The sequence below is a fragment of the Myotis myotis genome, unplaced genomic scaffold (assembly GCF_014108235.1).
Source record: "Myotis myotis isolate mMyoMyo1 unplaced genomic scaffold, mMyoMyo1.p scaffold_m19_p_3, whole genome shotgun sequence".
NCBI classification, from domain to species: domain Eukaryota; kingdom Metazoa; phylum Chordata; class Mammalia; order Chiroptera; family Vespertilionidae; genus Myotis; species Myotis myotis.
The window spans coordinates 98,670,650-98,682,878 of record NW_023416335.1 but is presented as its reverse complement, the minus strand read 5'-3'; the positions used below and the strand labels follow the sequence as shown (position 1 = coordinate 98,682,878).

Here is a 12,229-nt window from a genome sequence, read left to right as displayed (position 1 = left end):
TGTTAATCAGATTATTCACTTGATTTTCAGATTCACTTGTTGATAGATGTGTATTTGTTGTTCAAAATTTGTATCTTTACCTTTTTCTTCTTCTTCCTCTTCTTAAAGGATACCTTTCAGCATTTCATATAATACTGGTTTGGTGGTGATGAACTCCTTTAGCTTTTTCTTATCTGTGAAGCTCTTTATCTGACCTTCAATTCTGAATGATAGCTTTGCTGGATAAAGTAATCTTGGTTGTAGGTTCTTGGCATTAATCACTTTGAATATTTCTTGCAACTCCCTTCTGGCCTGCAAAGTTTCTGTTGAGAAGTCAGCTGACAATTGTATGGGTACTCCCTTGTAGGTAACTGATTGTCTTTCTCTTGCTGCTTTTAAGATTCTCTCTTTGTCTTTTGCTCTTGGCATTTTAATTATGATGTGTCTTGGTGTAGTCCTCTTTGGATTCCTTTTGTTTGGGGTTCTCTGCGCTTCCTGGGATTGTAAGTCTATTTCTTTCACCAGGTAGTGGAAGTTTTCAGTCATTATTTCTTCAAATAGGTTTTCAATATCTTGCTCTCTTTCTTCCTCTGGCACCCCTATAATTCGGATGTTTGTATGCTTGAAGCTGTCCCAGAGGCTCCTTATGCTATCTTCGTATTTTTGGATTCTTTTTTCATTTTGCTTTTCTGGTTGGGTGTTTTTTGCTTCTTCATATTTCAAATTGTTGACTTGATTCTTGCAATCCTCTAGTCTGCTTTTGGGCGTCTGCATAATATCCTTTATTTCAGTCAGTGTATGCTTAATTTCTAGTTGGTCCTTTATCATAACCTCGAGGATCTCATTAGATTTCTTGTAGATCTCATTAAGTTTATCGGCAGTTTCTAGAAAATTCTTGAAACACCTTAAATGTGTGGTTTTGAACTCTATATGCAGTCATTTGCTTTCCTCCATTTCTGTCATTTGTGTCCTTTTTCTTTGTCTCCACATTTTTTATGCTTCCCTGTGTTGATACAGTGGTTTTCTGTGCTAAGTGTCCTCTAGGGCCCAGTGGTTCAGCCTCCCCAATTACCTGAGGAGGACACTCTTGGTGCAGCCCCTTCTGGTCTTTGTGCACAGTCTTGTTGTAGTTAAGCCTTGATTGTTGTAGGTATCACTGGGAGGAATTGGCCTCCAGGCCAACTGGCTGTGAGAATCAGCTGTGTCTGCAGTGGGAGAACTTCTGTGCTGGAGACACCCCTCTGGGGCAAGACTTGCTTCAATGGGGCTTTGGTGCTCACTGAATCTGCCCCCTGAGTGTGTCCTTTATGGTTCCACGGAGCTGCAAAGTGCAAAGTGGATGGTCCCACTCTGACCTCTGGGCTTCCTGGCTCCAGGATCTCTAGGGAGGTGCTAATCTAGCCTTTGCCTGAGGCTATCCAGCAAAAGCCTCCCTGCCTGGCTTGGGCGGGGTGGGTCCCACGGGATCAACAGGGCGGGGCTAGCATTTATGGCTGCTCTCAGTACAGCCCTCAGAGGCTCTGCTTCTCAGTGTCCCGGTAATCGCTGCAAGCCCCTCAGAGAGAAAGCTGCCCTCGAGTTCCGACCAATGCCAGACAGTCTGGCTTCCCCTGTATGAGTCTGGGTCCCTAGAGACTCACCCGGAACTGTCGCTCAGAGCCTGAGACTCCCTCCTGATTGAAAAAGACAACCGCACCCTCAGCCGCCAGCCCACTCCATGTGCGCCTCTGTACCTTAGTATTTTACTTCCGCACTGCACCTCCTCTGAGTCTCGGTATGCTTTTCTCTTTCCTTCTAGTTGTAGAATTTCCACTCAGCTAGCCTTCCTGTGGTTCTGGATGATGTCTCTTCCGTCTTTTAGTTGTATTTTTGAAGTGGTTGTTCAAGGCAGCAAACTCCAGTGTTTACCTATGCCGCCATCTTGGTTTCTCCTGGAATTGTTACTTTTAATCTCTTAAGGGTCCTCTGGGCAAGGTGTTTTCCAATAGGGTGTGTCAACTGTCTTCCCCCCAAGCAAGGCAGATGTCTATTCCCCCAGGGAAGGCTGATGTCTATCCCCACAGGCAAGGCAGATGTCTCTGTGGATGTTTGAGGGAATGACTGAGCCGAGGAGACTTGGGGTGTCTGCCTTCTGAGCTCTGTCCCCCGAATTCTCAGTGCTGGCTTCTGCTCTCACAACTCCAGTCCACTTCACCCTCCCTCTGCCAGAGCACAGGGTGGGTGAGTCCACTGGGAATGTTTGTGCCTTGGCCCTTTAAGAGGGTGCCTGAACTTTCAGCTGTCACTCCCTGGCAGACAGCACCCCACTGCTTTTCACAGCTCGATGTTATGTGGATACCTTCCTCAGTTTGGTGCTCTCTGCTGGGGAGCCCAGCTCCGGGATTAGATCCCAGAATTCACAGTGGCACCTCCCCCCCTCCTCCACCACTGGCTGAGATATCCCTCTGGGAATTCAGTTTCCCTTGGTCGGTCACGTCTCTGCCCCTCCTACTAGTCTCTATGCCGGCTCCAACTTCGGTCCTTGTGTGTCAGGGTTCTCTCCTGTAAGTTTTCCTTTGATTATTCAGGAAGCCTTCTCGTATTTCAGTTGTAATTCTAGCTTGTTCCTGGGAGCATGACCATGCAGCATCCTCCTACTCTGCCACCAGTTTTAATCCCCCATAAAATTATTTTCATTGCTACTTCATAACTGTAATTTTGCTACTGTTATGAATCGTAATGTAAATATCTGATATGCAGGATGTATTTTCATTGTTACAAATTGAACATAATTAAAGCATAGTGATTAATCACAAAAACAATATGTAACTATATGTGTTTTCTGATGGTCTTAGGTGACCCCTGTGAAAGAGTCATTCGACCCTCAAAGGGGGCGCGACACACAGGTTGAGAACCACTGTTTTATAGCATGCTTTTCAGCTTCCAAGTGTGTGAGTTTTTTGGATGGTTTTTATTGTAGTTTATTTCTAATATTATGCCATTGTCATCTGAGAAAATGCTTGATATGATTTCAATCTTCTTGAATTTAGGAAGACTTTGCTTGTGAACCAATATGTGGTCTATTTTTTAAAATGTCCCACGTGCACATGAGAAGAACGTATATTCTGTGTCTTTGAGGTGAAATGTTCTGAAGATGTCAATTAAGTCTATTTGATCTAGTGAGTCATTTAGGATTGCTATTTCTTTGCCAACCACTGCTATAGACAAAAAAATCAGCAAACTCATTCGTCAACAAAGCCAAATATCAACAGTACTTCTTCAAAATAGACTCGCCCAGGCCAAAAAGACTGTGCATGGGCTATGAATTTTCAATCGTACTGCATGTGCGCCCACATATGGAATTTTGTGGAAGAGCCACACTCAAGGGGCCAAAAAGCCACATGTGGCTCGCAAGCCACAGTTTGCCGACCACATGTCTAGAGGATTTATCCAGTGATGTCAGTGGTGTATTAAAGTCCCCTAATATGATTATATTGTTGTCAATCTCTCCCTTGATATCTTCCAGGAGTTTTTTCCTTTTTATGTGTTTGGGTGCTCCTGCATTGGGTGCATATATGTTTATCAGGGTTATATCCTCTTGTTGTATTGATCCCTTTAGTATTATGAAGTGGCCTTCCTTATCTCTTGCTGTGGCCTTCCTTATCTCTTGCTATGGCCTTCACTTTGAGGTCTATTTTGTCTGATATAAGTATTGCTACCCCAGCTTTTTTTCCTTTCCATTTGCCTGAAAGATATTTTTCCATCCCTTCACTTTCAGTCTGTGTGAGCCCCTTCTTCTGAGGTGGGTATCTTGTAGACAGCAAATGTATGGGTCATGTTTTTTTTATCTATTCAGCCACTTGATGTCTTTTGATTGGACCATTTAGTCCATTTACGTTTAAAGTTATTATTGAAAGGTACTTGTTTGTAGCCATTTCTATTTTTTGTGCCTGTTTTCTTTCTTAGCTTTTTATTTCTTCTTTTTTACACCAGTCCCTTTAGCATTTCTTGCATTGCTGGCTTGGTGGTGATAAACTCCCTTAGTCTTTTTTTGTCTGTGAAGCTTTTTATTTCCCCTTCAATTTTGAATGACAGCCTTGCTGGATAGAATATTCTTGGAATCAGTCCTTTGCTTTGCATCACTTTGTAAATTCCCTTCCATGCTTTTCTGGCCTGATGTGTTTCTGTTGAGAAATCATTTGATAATCTGATGGGGGATCCTTTGTAGGTAACTTTCTGTTTCTCTCTTGCAGCCTTTAAGATTCTCTCTTTGTCCTGAACTTTTGCCATGATAATTATGATGTGTCTTGGTATAGGTCTTTTCGGGTTCACATTATTTGGGACTCTCTGTGCTTGTGTGACTTTTTTTCTTCCCCACCTCAGGGTAGTTTTCTGACATTATTTCTTTAAATAGGTTTTCTAACCCTTGTTCCTCTTCCTATTATTCTGGCACCCCTATTATAAGTATGTTGCTTCATATCATGCTGTCCCATAGGTTCCTTAGGCTCTCCTCCTGTCTTTTAATTTTTTCTTCAATTGCAGTTCAGTTTGGGTGTGTTTTGCTTCCCTGTCTTCTAATTCGGTAATTCGGTCCTCCGCTTCTCCTAGTCTACTGTTGAAACTTTCCATGGTGTTTTTTTATTGCAGCTATATCACTCTTCATTTCTTCTTGATTCTTACCTAAGTTATTGATTTTTTCATCCATTTTTTCTTGATTCTTATATAAGTTGTTGATTTTTTTCATCTGTTTCTTCTTGATTCTTACATAAGTTGTTGATTTTTTTCTCCATCAAGTTTATGAAGTATATGACCCTTATTCTGAATTCTTTTTCTGATATATTGCATGCCTCTGTTTCACTTAACTGCTTTTCTGGTTATTTTTCCTTTTCTTTCCTTTGGGGATTTGTGTACACATTTTGGGTCTCACCAACTGATCTAGATGTTGAGTCATGCAGGGGCTGCTCCTCAGTTGGCAGTAGATCCTCTGGTGGATGCTGTTCGCAGCAGTGGTGTCATCTCTGGCTGGTTGCGGAGGCTGCTCTCACAGCTGCTGTTCCTTGGACAGAGGTGGGCTGATCACAACGTTGCTGCTCCTCAGATGCGGGCGGGCTGAGCACAGCTGCTGCTCCTTGGATCGAGGCTGGCTGCATGCTGTTGCTGTTCCTCATGGAGCGGGCTGCTCGTGAGGCTGCCGCTTCTTGGACAGGGGCAGGTTGCTTATAGGGCTACTGCTCCTCGTACGGGTGCAGGCTACTCGAACAGCTGCTGTTCCTCGGATGGGCGACAGGCTGCTTGTGTGGCTGCTGCTTCTCGGGTGGGAGTGAACTGCACGTGCAGCTACAGCTCCTCGGACGGGCGTGGGCTGCTCACCCAGCTGCTGCTCGTCAGACAAGTGCAGGCTGCATGTGGCTGCTTCTCCTTGGACCAGAGCGGGCTGCGCAGGGCTGCCGCTCCTTGGATGTGGTTGGTCTGCTCATGCAGCTGCTGCTCCTTGGACAGGGGCAAGCTGATTGAGCGGCTGCTGCTCCTTGGGTGGGATTGAAATGCACGTGTGGCTGCTGCTCCTCATACGGGGGCAGTCTGCTCGCATGGCTGCTGGTCCTTGGATGGGGGATGGGCTGCTTGCACGGCTGCTGCTCCTCGGGCAGGAGCGAGCTTCACGTGCGGCTTCTGCTCCTCGAATGGGGGCAGACTGCTCACCCAGCTACTGCTTGTCGGACAGGTGCAGGCTGCATGTGGCTGCTGCTCCTCGGACCAGTGCGGACTGCACAGGGCTGCCAAATTTCGTGCACCGGGCCTCTATTCCTATATAATAAATGCCTAATATGCTAAGTGTCTAGTCGTCTGTTGAAGCAAAGTGAAATATGCTAATGATATGTTAAGGCCATTCAAATGCTCGCTATGACGTGTACTGACCACCAACAGGCAGACAGTCGACTGGTCGACCAGTCGCTATGACATGCACTGACTAACAGGGGGCAGATAGTCGACCAGTTGACCAGTCGCTATGATATGCACTGACCACCAGGAGGCAGATGCTCTAACCAGTAGGTTAGCTTGCTGATGGGGTCTGGCCAATCGGGACTGAGCAAGATGGGCTGGACATTCCCTGGAGCCCTCCGATGATCCCTTCCTGTCTAGCCAAGCTCCTGTGTCCCTACCAAGCCCTGATTGTACACCAGTGGGGTCCCTTCGCCTAGCCCTCTCGCAATTCGGGACCCCTCGGGGGATGTCGGAGAGCTGGTTTCGGCCTGATCCTGCAGATCAGGCCCACTGGTGCATGAATTCATGCACCGGGCCTGTAGTTAATAAATAATAACACAAGAATAAACTCTGTTTTATGCACTCACAACTGTAAATCTACTTTTGCCCCTACCCTATACCAGTATAAGTGAGTCAAAACTGATCCTGCATGGAATTCAGTTAATATTCTAAATCTTATTTACTAACAGAAGTCAAAAATTAATTCAATATTCTTCTTTTGTTTAGAGTTCTGACATATTTTATACCTAAAGATATTCTTCAATAATAGAATATAACTATACTGTTACCCAGAATTACAGCATGATATTCTGATGAATACCCAAATGTTAGTTATTGTTCAGGTAATACAAACCTTCACTTTGACAAGCAATTGTTAATGTACTTTAATCAAAGTTTAAAATATTTGGTATTTTTTTGAAATAAGTTTTATGCAACCGCATATGACAAGTGTATGCTTTTTCATCTGACAAATGACACATAGGTTATTGGTATTACCAGTAAAGTGCCAACAACTATTTCTCTGTCTCATGGTTTTCAGCTGGCCAGGTCAGAGATCACCAGACCTAGTATATCAACTTGCATGACTGAGAGAGCTGGCTTACTGAGATAAAAACCTCATCAAAACTGAAATGTTGGGCTACAACTTCAAGCCATACAGCAATTGTTCACATATGGCATCAGAGGAATACACTGGTGAAGTTATATATTATTTTCAAGGCCACTGACAGTCCAATGTAAGGCAAACACCAGGTCCCCTAAATATTTCTGAAGTCATTTTTGTTCCGTTAATTGCATTAACGGAAGTAAATGTTATATTTAAAACACTAAAATAAAAATACTTGTTGAATTGAGGCAATATAAATATTGGTGAATAATTATTGACATGTTATAAATATAGAAATAATATTTTAAATTAAAAATTATTTCTATGGAATATATATTACTTCAACATCCTTTAGCGTTTACATAACAAATAGAAATGATAGTTAATTTATCTTTACTCAAAGTACTTATGAGGATTTTTAAACTATTATATTTCCATACATACATATAGATCTATATATATATCACACAACAGCAAAACTTCAATTGTCAATAAAATATCAATTATAAAAATAAAATATGAACTAAAATGCTCTGTGAACACTCTAAAGATGGACACATAATAATAAATTATTGAATGTTTGGTAAAACTCAGTTTCTTTATATAACCTCTTATTATACTTGTATCTAATGGTAAGTAAACTTTGCTCGCTTAAAAACTATGAAAGCAATTGCATTAAAAATTTTTATTTACCTTTACGGATAAGTTAGAATAACATCAGTCTACTGAGTGGTTAGTAACAGGGCTGGAGGGATCTCTTCATGTTGTAAATGAGGTGAAATAAACTAGTGTTCTGAGTTTGACATTTACTAAAGAACTCAAAAGCCTTCAGTGAAATTTTCTCTTCAAAACACACTTCTTAATGTAAGGTTACTATTGGCAATCACTAACTGATAATAGAAAAGCAAAATTTAGTCTGCTCCAAAAACCTTACCTCAAACTCAGCATGTTTATGTACATCCTCAGCTCTCTGTCTGTTCAAAATAAACTCAGCTTCATTTGCAACACGAACTATGTGGTCCTTCATAGCATGGCATAGTAATCTAAAAAGAAAAGTACCTTTGAAGTTATTATTCTTAATAGTTGTGGTTAATCCAACTTTTTCAATAATCAATCTTCAGTATTATAAGCATTAATTATTCATACATTTCAGATAAAGCTACATTATAAAATTAATATAGTTGAAATTATAATTCAATGACATCTGAAATATAAAAATATGCCATAAAACTGTTACAGCAATGCTTCTGTTAAATAGTGTGTCTGTGAACAAATTATCTGGTGAATTTAATAAAGTTACTTTATGCAATAAAATAAAGAGTAAAAGACATCCAAATATGAAAGGAGGAAGTAAAACTGTCATTATTCGCCAATGACATGATATTGTACATAGAAAACCCTAAAGACTCCACCAAAAAACTAATACTAGATTTAATAAATAAATTTGGCAATGTAGCAGGATAAAAAATTAACACCTAGAAATCAATGGCATTTTTATACACCAATAATAAACTCTCAGAAAGAGAAACAACAACAAACCAAAACAGTCCCATTGCAACAATAAAAATTTAAGATACTTAGGAATAAACTTAACCTAGGAGGCAAAACACCTGCACTCAGAAAACTACAGGACATTGAAAAAGAGAGGAAGATATAAATAAGTGGAAGAATATACTGTGTTCTTGTTTTTTGATTTTTTTGTTTGTTTGTTTTTTTGAGAGGGCAAACTGATAAAGTAATTTCATTTTCTTTACTTACATTTTTTAAAAATTAGTTCTCATACTCATATCCATTATCTAGTTTTGCTCCACATAAACTTTAAACAAGAATGCTATTTTCAAAATCACCATTCATTATTTTCACTGCTCATTATTGAAATGAATCATCCCTTTTTTTTTCTTGCCCAAGTTGTCATAAATTTCAATCAGAATAGGATAGCTTTAAGTTTGTCTTAACTTTTGTATTTACCAAATACCAACTCATATAATTCTGCATTTATTATTCACTACATTCTGTCTATCCATGGCAAACTTGTCTTCACTGATAAATATGTACAAGCAAAATATAATACTTATGTATCCTGATATTCCTAAACTATGACTTAAATATAATTTTTAATCCTTACTAAGGATATTTTTAAATTTATTTTTAGAGAGAAGAAGAGGGAGAGGGAGCAGGAGAGGGAGAGAGAGGGAGGAAGAGAGAGAGAGAGAGAGAGAGAGAGAGAGAGAGAGAGAGAGAGAGAGATCGATTGTGGGGATCCAACCTGAAACCGTAGGTATGTTCCCTGACTGGGAATTGAACTTGCAACCTTCTTTTTGGTGCACAGAAAGATGCTCCAACCAACTGAGCCACCTGGCTGGGGCTAATTTTTCAAAGCTATGTATGTCTTTGAAGTGAGTCTGACTCTACTGAATTTATTTCTGCTTTTTCAGGTAGTAAGGTTGAATAACATAGTATTAAATTTTATTATTTTTTCACAAATTTAGTATCTATGTGACATCTTCTAATTTAAATTCTGAGCAGCACTAAACTGAAGATAATTCTCATTAGAAATCTTCCCAAAACCCATGTCTGGTCTGATATAGAGTTCATTACTCCATGATGAGATTTGGGTGACTCTGTCACTCTGGACTAGCAGAACTTCCTGGCAGTATGACAGAGGCACCACTAAAATCTTGCATAGCAGCAGGATCATGGAGATAGCACTTAGAAACATGTAAAGGTAATCTCTCATATCACTTGAAAGGGACAGAGGCACATTCTAATAGAAATATTGTCTAGTTTACAGTAAAGTTAACAAAAACATAAGTTATTCAAAGAACCCAAGGCTAGGGTAATCTGTTCAAAACAACAATACTTAGGGGGGGAAAAAACGCCCATTCCTCTACAAATCATGTTCCGGGCAAACAATCATATTGATAGTCTTGATCTTAATCACTGAGGGAGCTGGAAAAATAAGAAGTTAAACAAAGACTGTAAGAAACTCTAAAAATTAATTTTGATGAAATCATTGGCCTATATTTTATATAACTAAGGTTTCAAAAGAGAAAGATGTGAGATGTTGGTAATCAGTTCAAAGTCTTTGCTTAGTGTCTGAAGGCTGAAGAAAGCCAGGGAAAAAATCAAATATATGCAAATTAGTGAAAATTACAAAAATTAAATAGATTAACAGAAGAAAGCAGGAAGGTAGAGAGGCTCAGGATTTGGCTGGTTAGTAGTATTATACCCAGGAGCAAAACAGTGGATTGACAAAGCAAAGAGGCATGGGTAGCAGAGAAGGGGATGAGGAAGGGAAGAGTCTTTCCTCAGAAACACCAGAGAAATTGCTAAAATTACTTGAAAGTCTGTTTTCCTATCTGTGACACTTATGCATTATATATCAACTAATGTATGTTGTTTTATTTTCATGCAAAGACAGCACCTTTTAACTGATTCACAGTCATTCTGGGAAACTTCAATATCCATGTGGAAAACCATTCACCAATACAAAAATATCTTCCAGACTTTCCTAAGGGGCTTTGTGTTTGTATTTGGACAGCCCTTTAACACTCAGCTAGGCAGGTTTCCACTCTACCTTAGTATCCACTCTCTGCTTACATAGTCTCCATGTCAGCAGAAGGTAAGGGTTTTAGATCCTTCTTTAGGTGCTTCTTTCCAGAGCATGAATACAGTCCTAAGTGTGAGCGTGGCCTTTAGATTTCCAAAATATGCCGTAAGTTTTTAAAGCCCTCATGTACATCTCATTCCCAGCTGTTCCTCCTAAGCTTTTTGGTTAGTCTATTATTTGCCCCAACTGTTATGTATCACCTCAGGCAGTGGCGACCTAAGACATTAGTCTATAAATGTTTTCCACAAATGCCTTCAAGGAACCAGCTTTATTCATATTAGACAGGCCAGAACAAATAATTGAGTAAAATTATTTGCTAGTAAGATCCATTTTGCTCCCTCTGGTACAGTACTTGTAATGTGAATTTGAAAAAAAAAAAAAGCCCCCATTGAACTGGGGAGCAAAGAATAAATGGGACTGGGATAAGTTAAAATCTCAGAATTACTCCATCACCCTCATACTTTTTAAAAATATTTTTGTTGCATATACAATTACCAAATATTATTATTTTTCTCAACTCTTTAAAAGTATGTCACATTCTTCTAACTTTCATTATTGTTTTGCTAATTTTTCTCTTTTTGTTCATATCTGTTATTTTGTGTGGGTGCTTTTATCTCTTTATCTTTGGTGTTTTACAATGTTAGTACCATGACTCTAGGATGGGTTTCTTTGATTTATCCTACTTTACATGGGATTCCTATACCTCTATAGTCATGGTTTCAATCAGTTCTAAAATATTCACGACAATCATCTTTTAAAATTTTTCATCTACTCTGTAATCTCTGAATTTTCAATTTGATGACTTGTAAATTAAACTTTCTAAATCGAATTTCATATCTGTTAATACACTTTTCATTTGTCACCTCTTTTTTTCTCTGTATTCTGGATAAATGTTTTAATATATATGTTCCAGGTCAGTAATTTCCTCCAACTTTATCTAACCTGACAAATCATCACTACATAGATTTTTTAAAAATATATATTTTATTGATTTTGTACAGAGAAGAAGGGAGAGGGATAGAGAGCCAGAAACATCGATGAGAGAGATTGATCAGATGCCTCCTGCACACCCCGCAGTGAGGATGTGCCCACAACCAAGGTGCATGCCCTTGACTGGAATCGAACCGGGAACCCCTGAGTCCGAAAGACGATGCTCTATCAACTGAGCCAAACCAGTTCAGCCACAGCAGGATTTTAATTAAATCTTTATTGTTCAGATTACATTTGTTCCTCTTTTTTCCCCCCACAACTCCCCTCTACCCAGTTCCCACCCGACCCTCCTCCCTCACTCCCCACCCACTGTCCTCATCCATAGGTGCACGATTTTTGTCCAGTCTCTTCCCGCATCCCCCACACCCCTTTCCCCCCCAAGAATAGTCAGTCCACTCCCTTTCTATGCCCCTGATTCTATTATAATCACCAGTTCATTCTGTTCATCAGATTATTTACTTGATTTTCAGATTCACTTGTTGATAGATGTGTATTTGTTGTTCATAATTTGTATCTTTACCTTTTTCTTCTTCTTCCTCTTCTTAAAGGATACCTTTCAGCATTTCATATAATACTGGTTTGGTGGTGATGAACTCCTTTAGCTTTTTCTTATCTGTGAAGCTCTTTATCTGACCTTCAATTCTGAATGATAGCTTTGCTGGATAAAGTAATCTTGGTTGTAGGTTCTTGGCATTAATCACTTTGAATATTTCTTGCAACTCCCTTCTGGCCTGCAAAGTTTCTATTGAGAAATCAGCTGACATTCGTATGGGTACTCCCTTGTAGGTAACTGACTGTCTTTC

At 39.8% G+C, this 12,229-nt stretch overlaps 1 protein-coding gene across 6 annotated transcripts in view; it reads right to left on the bottom strand.

The window, feature by feature from the left end:
- NBEA (neurobeachin) overlaps nt 1-12,229 on the bottom strand; it is a 1,002,985-nt gene that overhangs the window by 491,153 nt on the left and 499,603 nt on the right. For all 6 annotated transcript variants that reach the window (XM_036298874.1, XM_036298876.1, XM_036298877.1 and 3 more), the window contains one exon: nt 7,761-7,869. In XM_036298874.1, the coding sequence (XP_036154767.1) occupies nt 7,761-7,869 (109 nt within the window). The remainder of the gene's footprint in view (nt 1-7,760; nt 7,870-12,229) is intronic.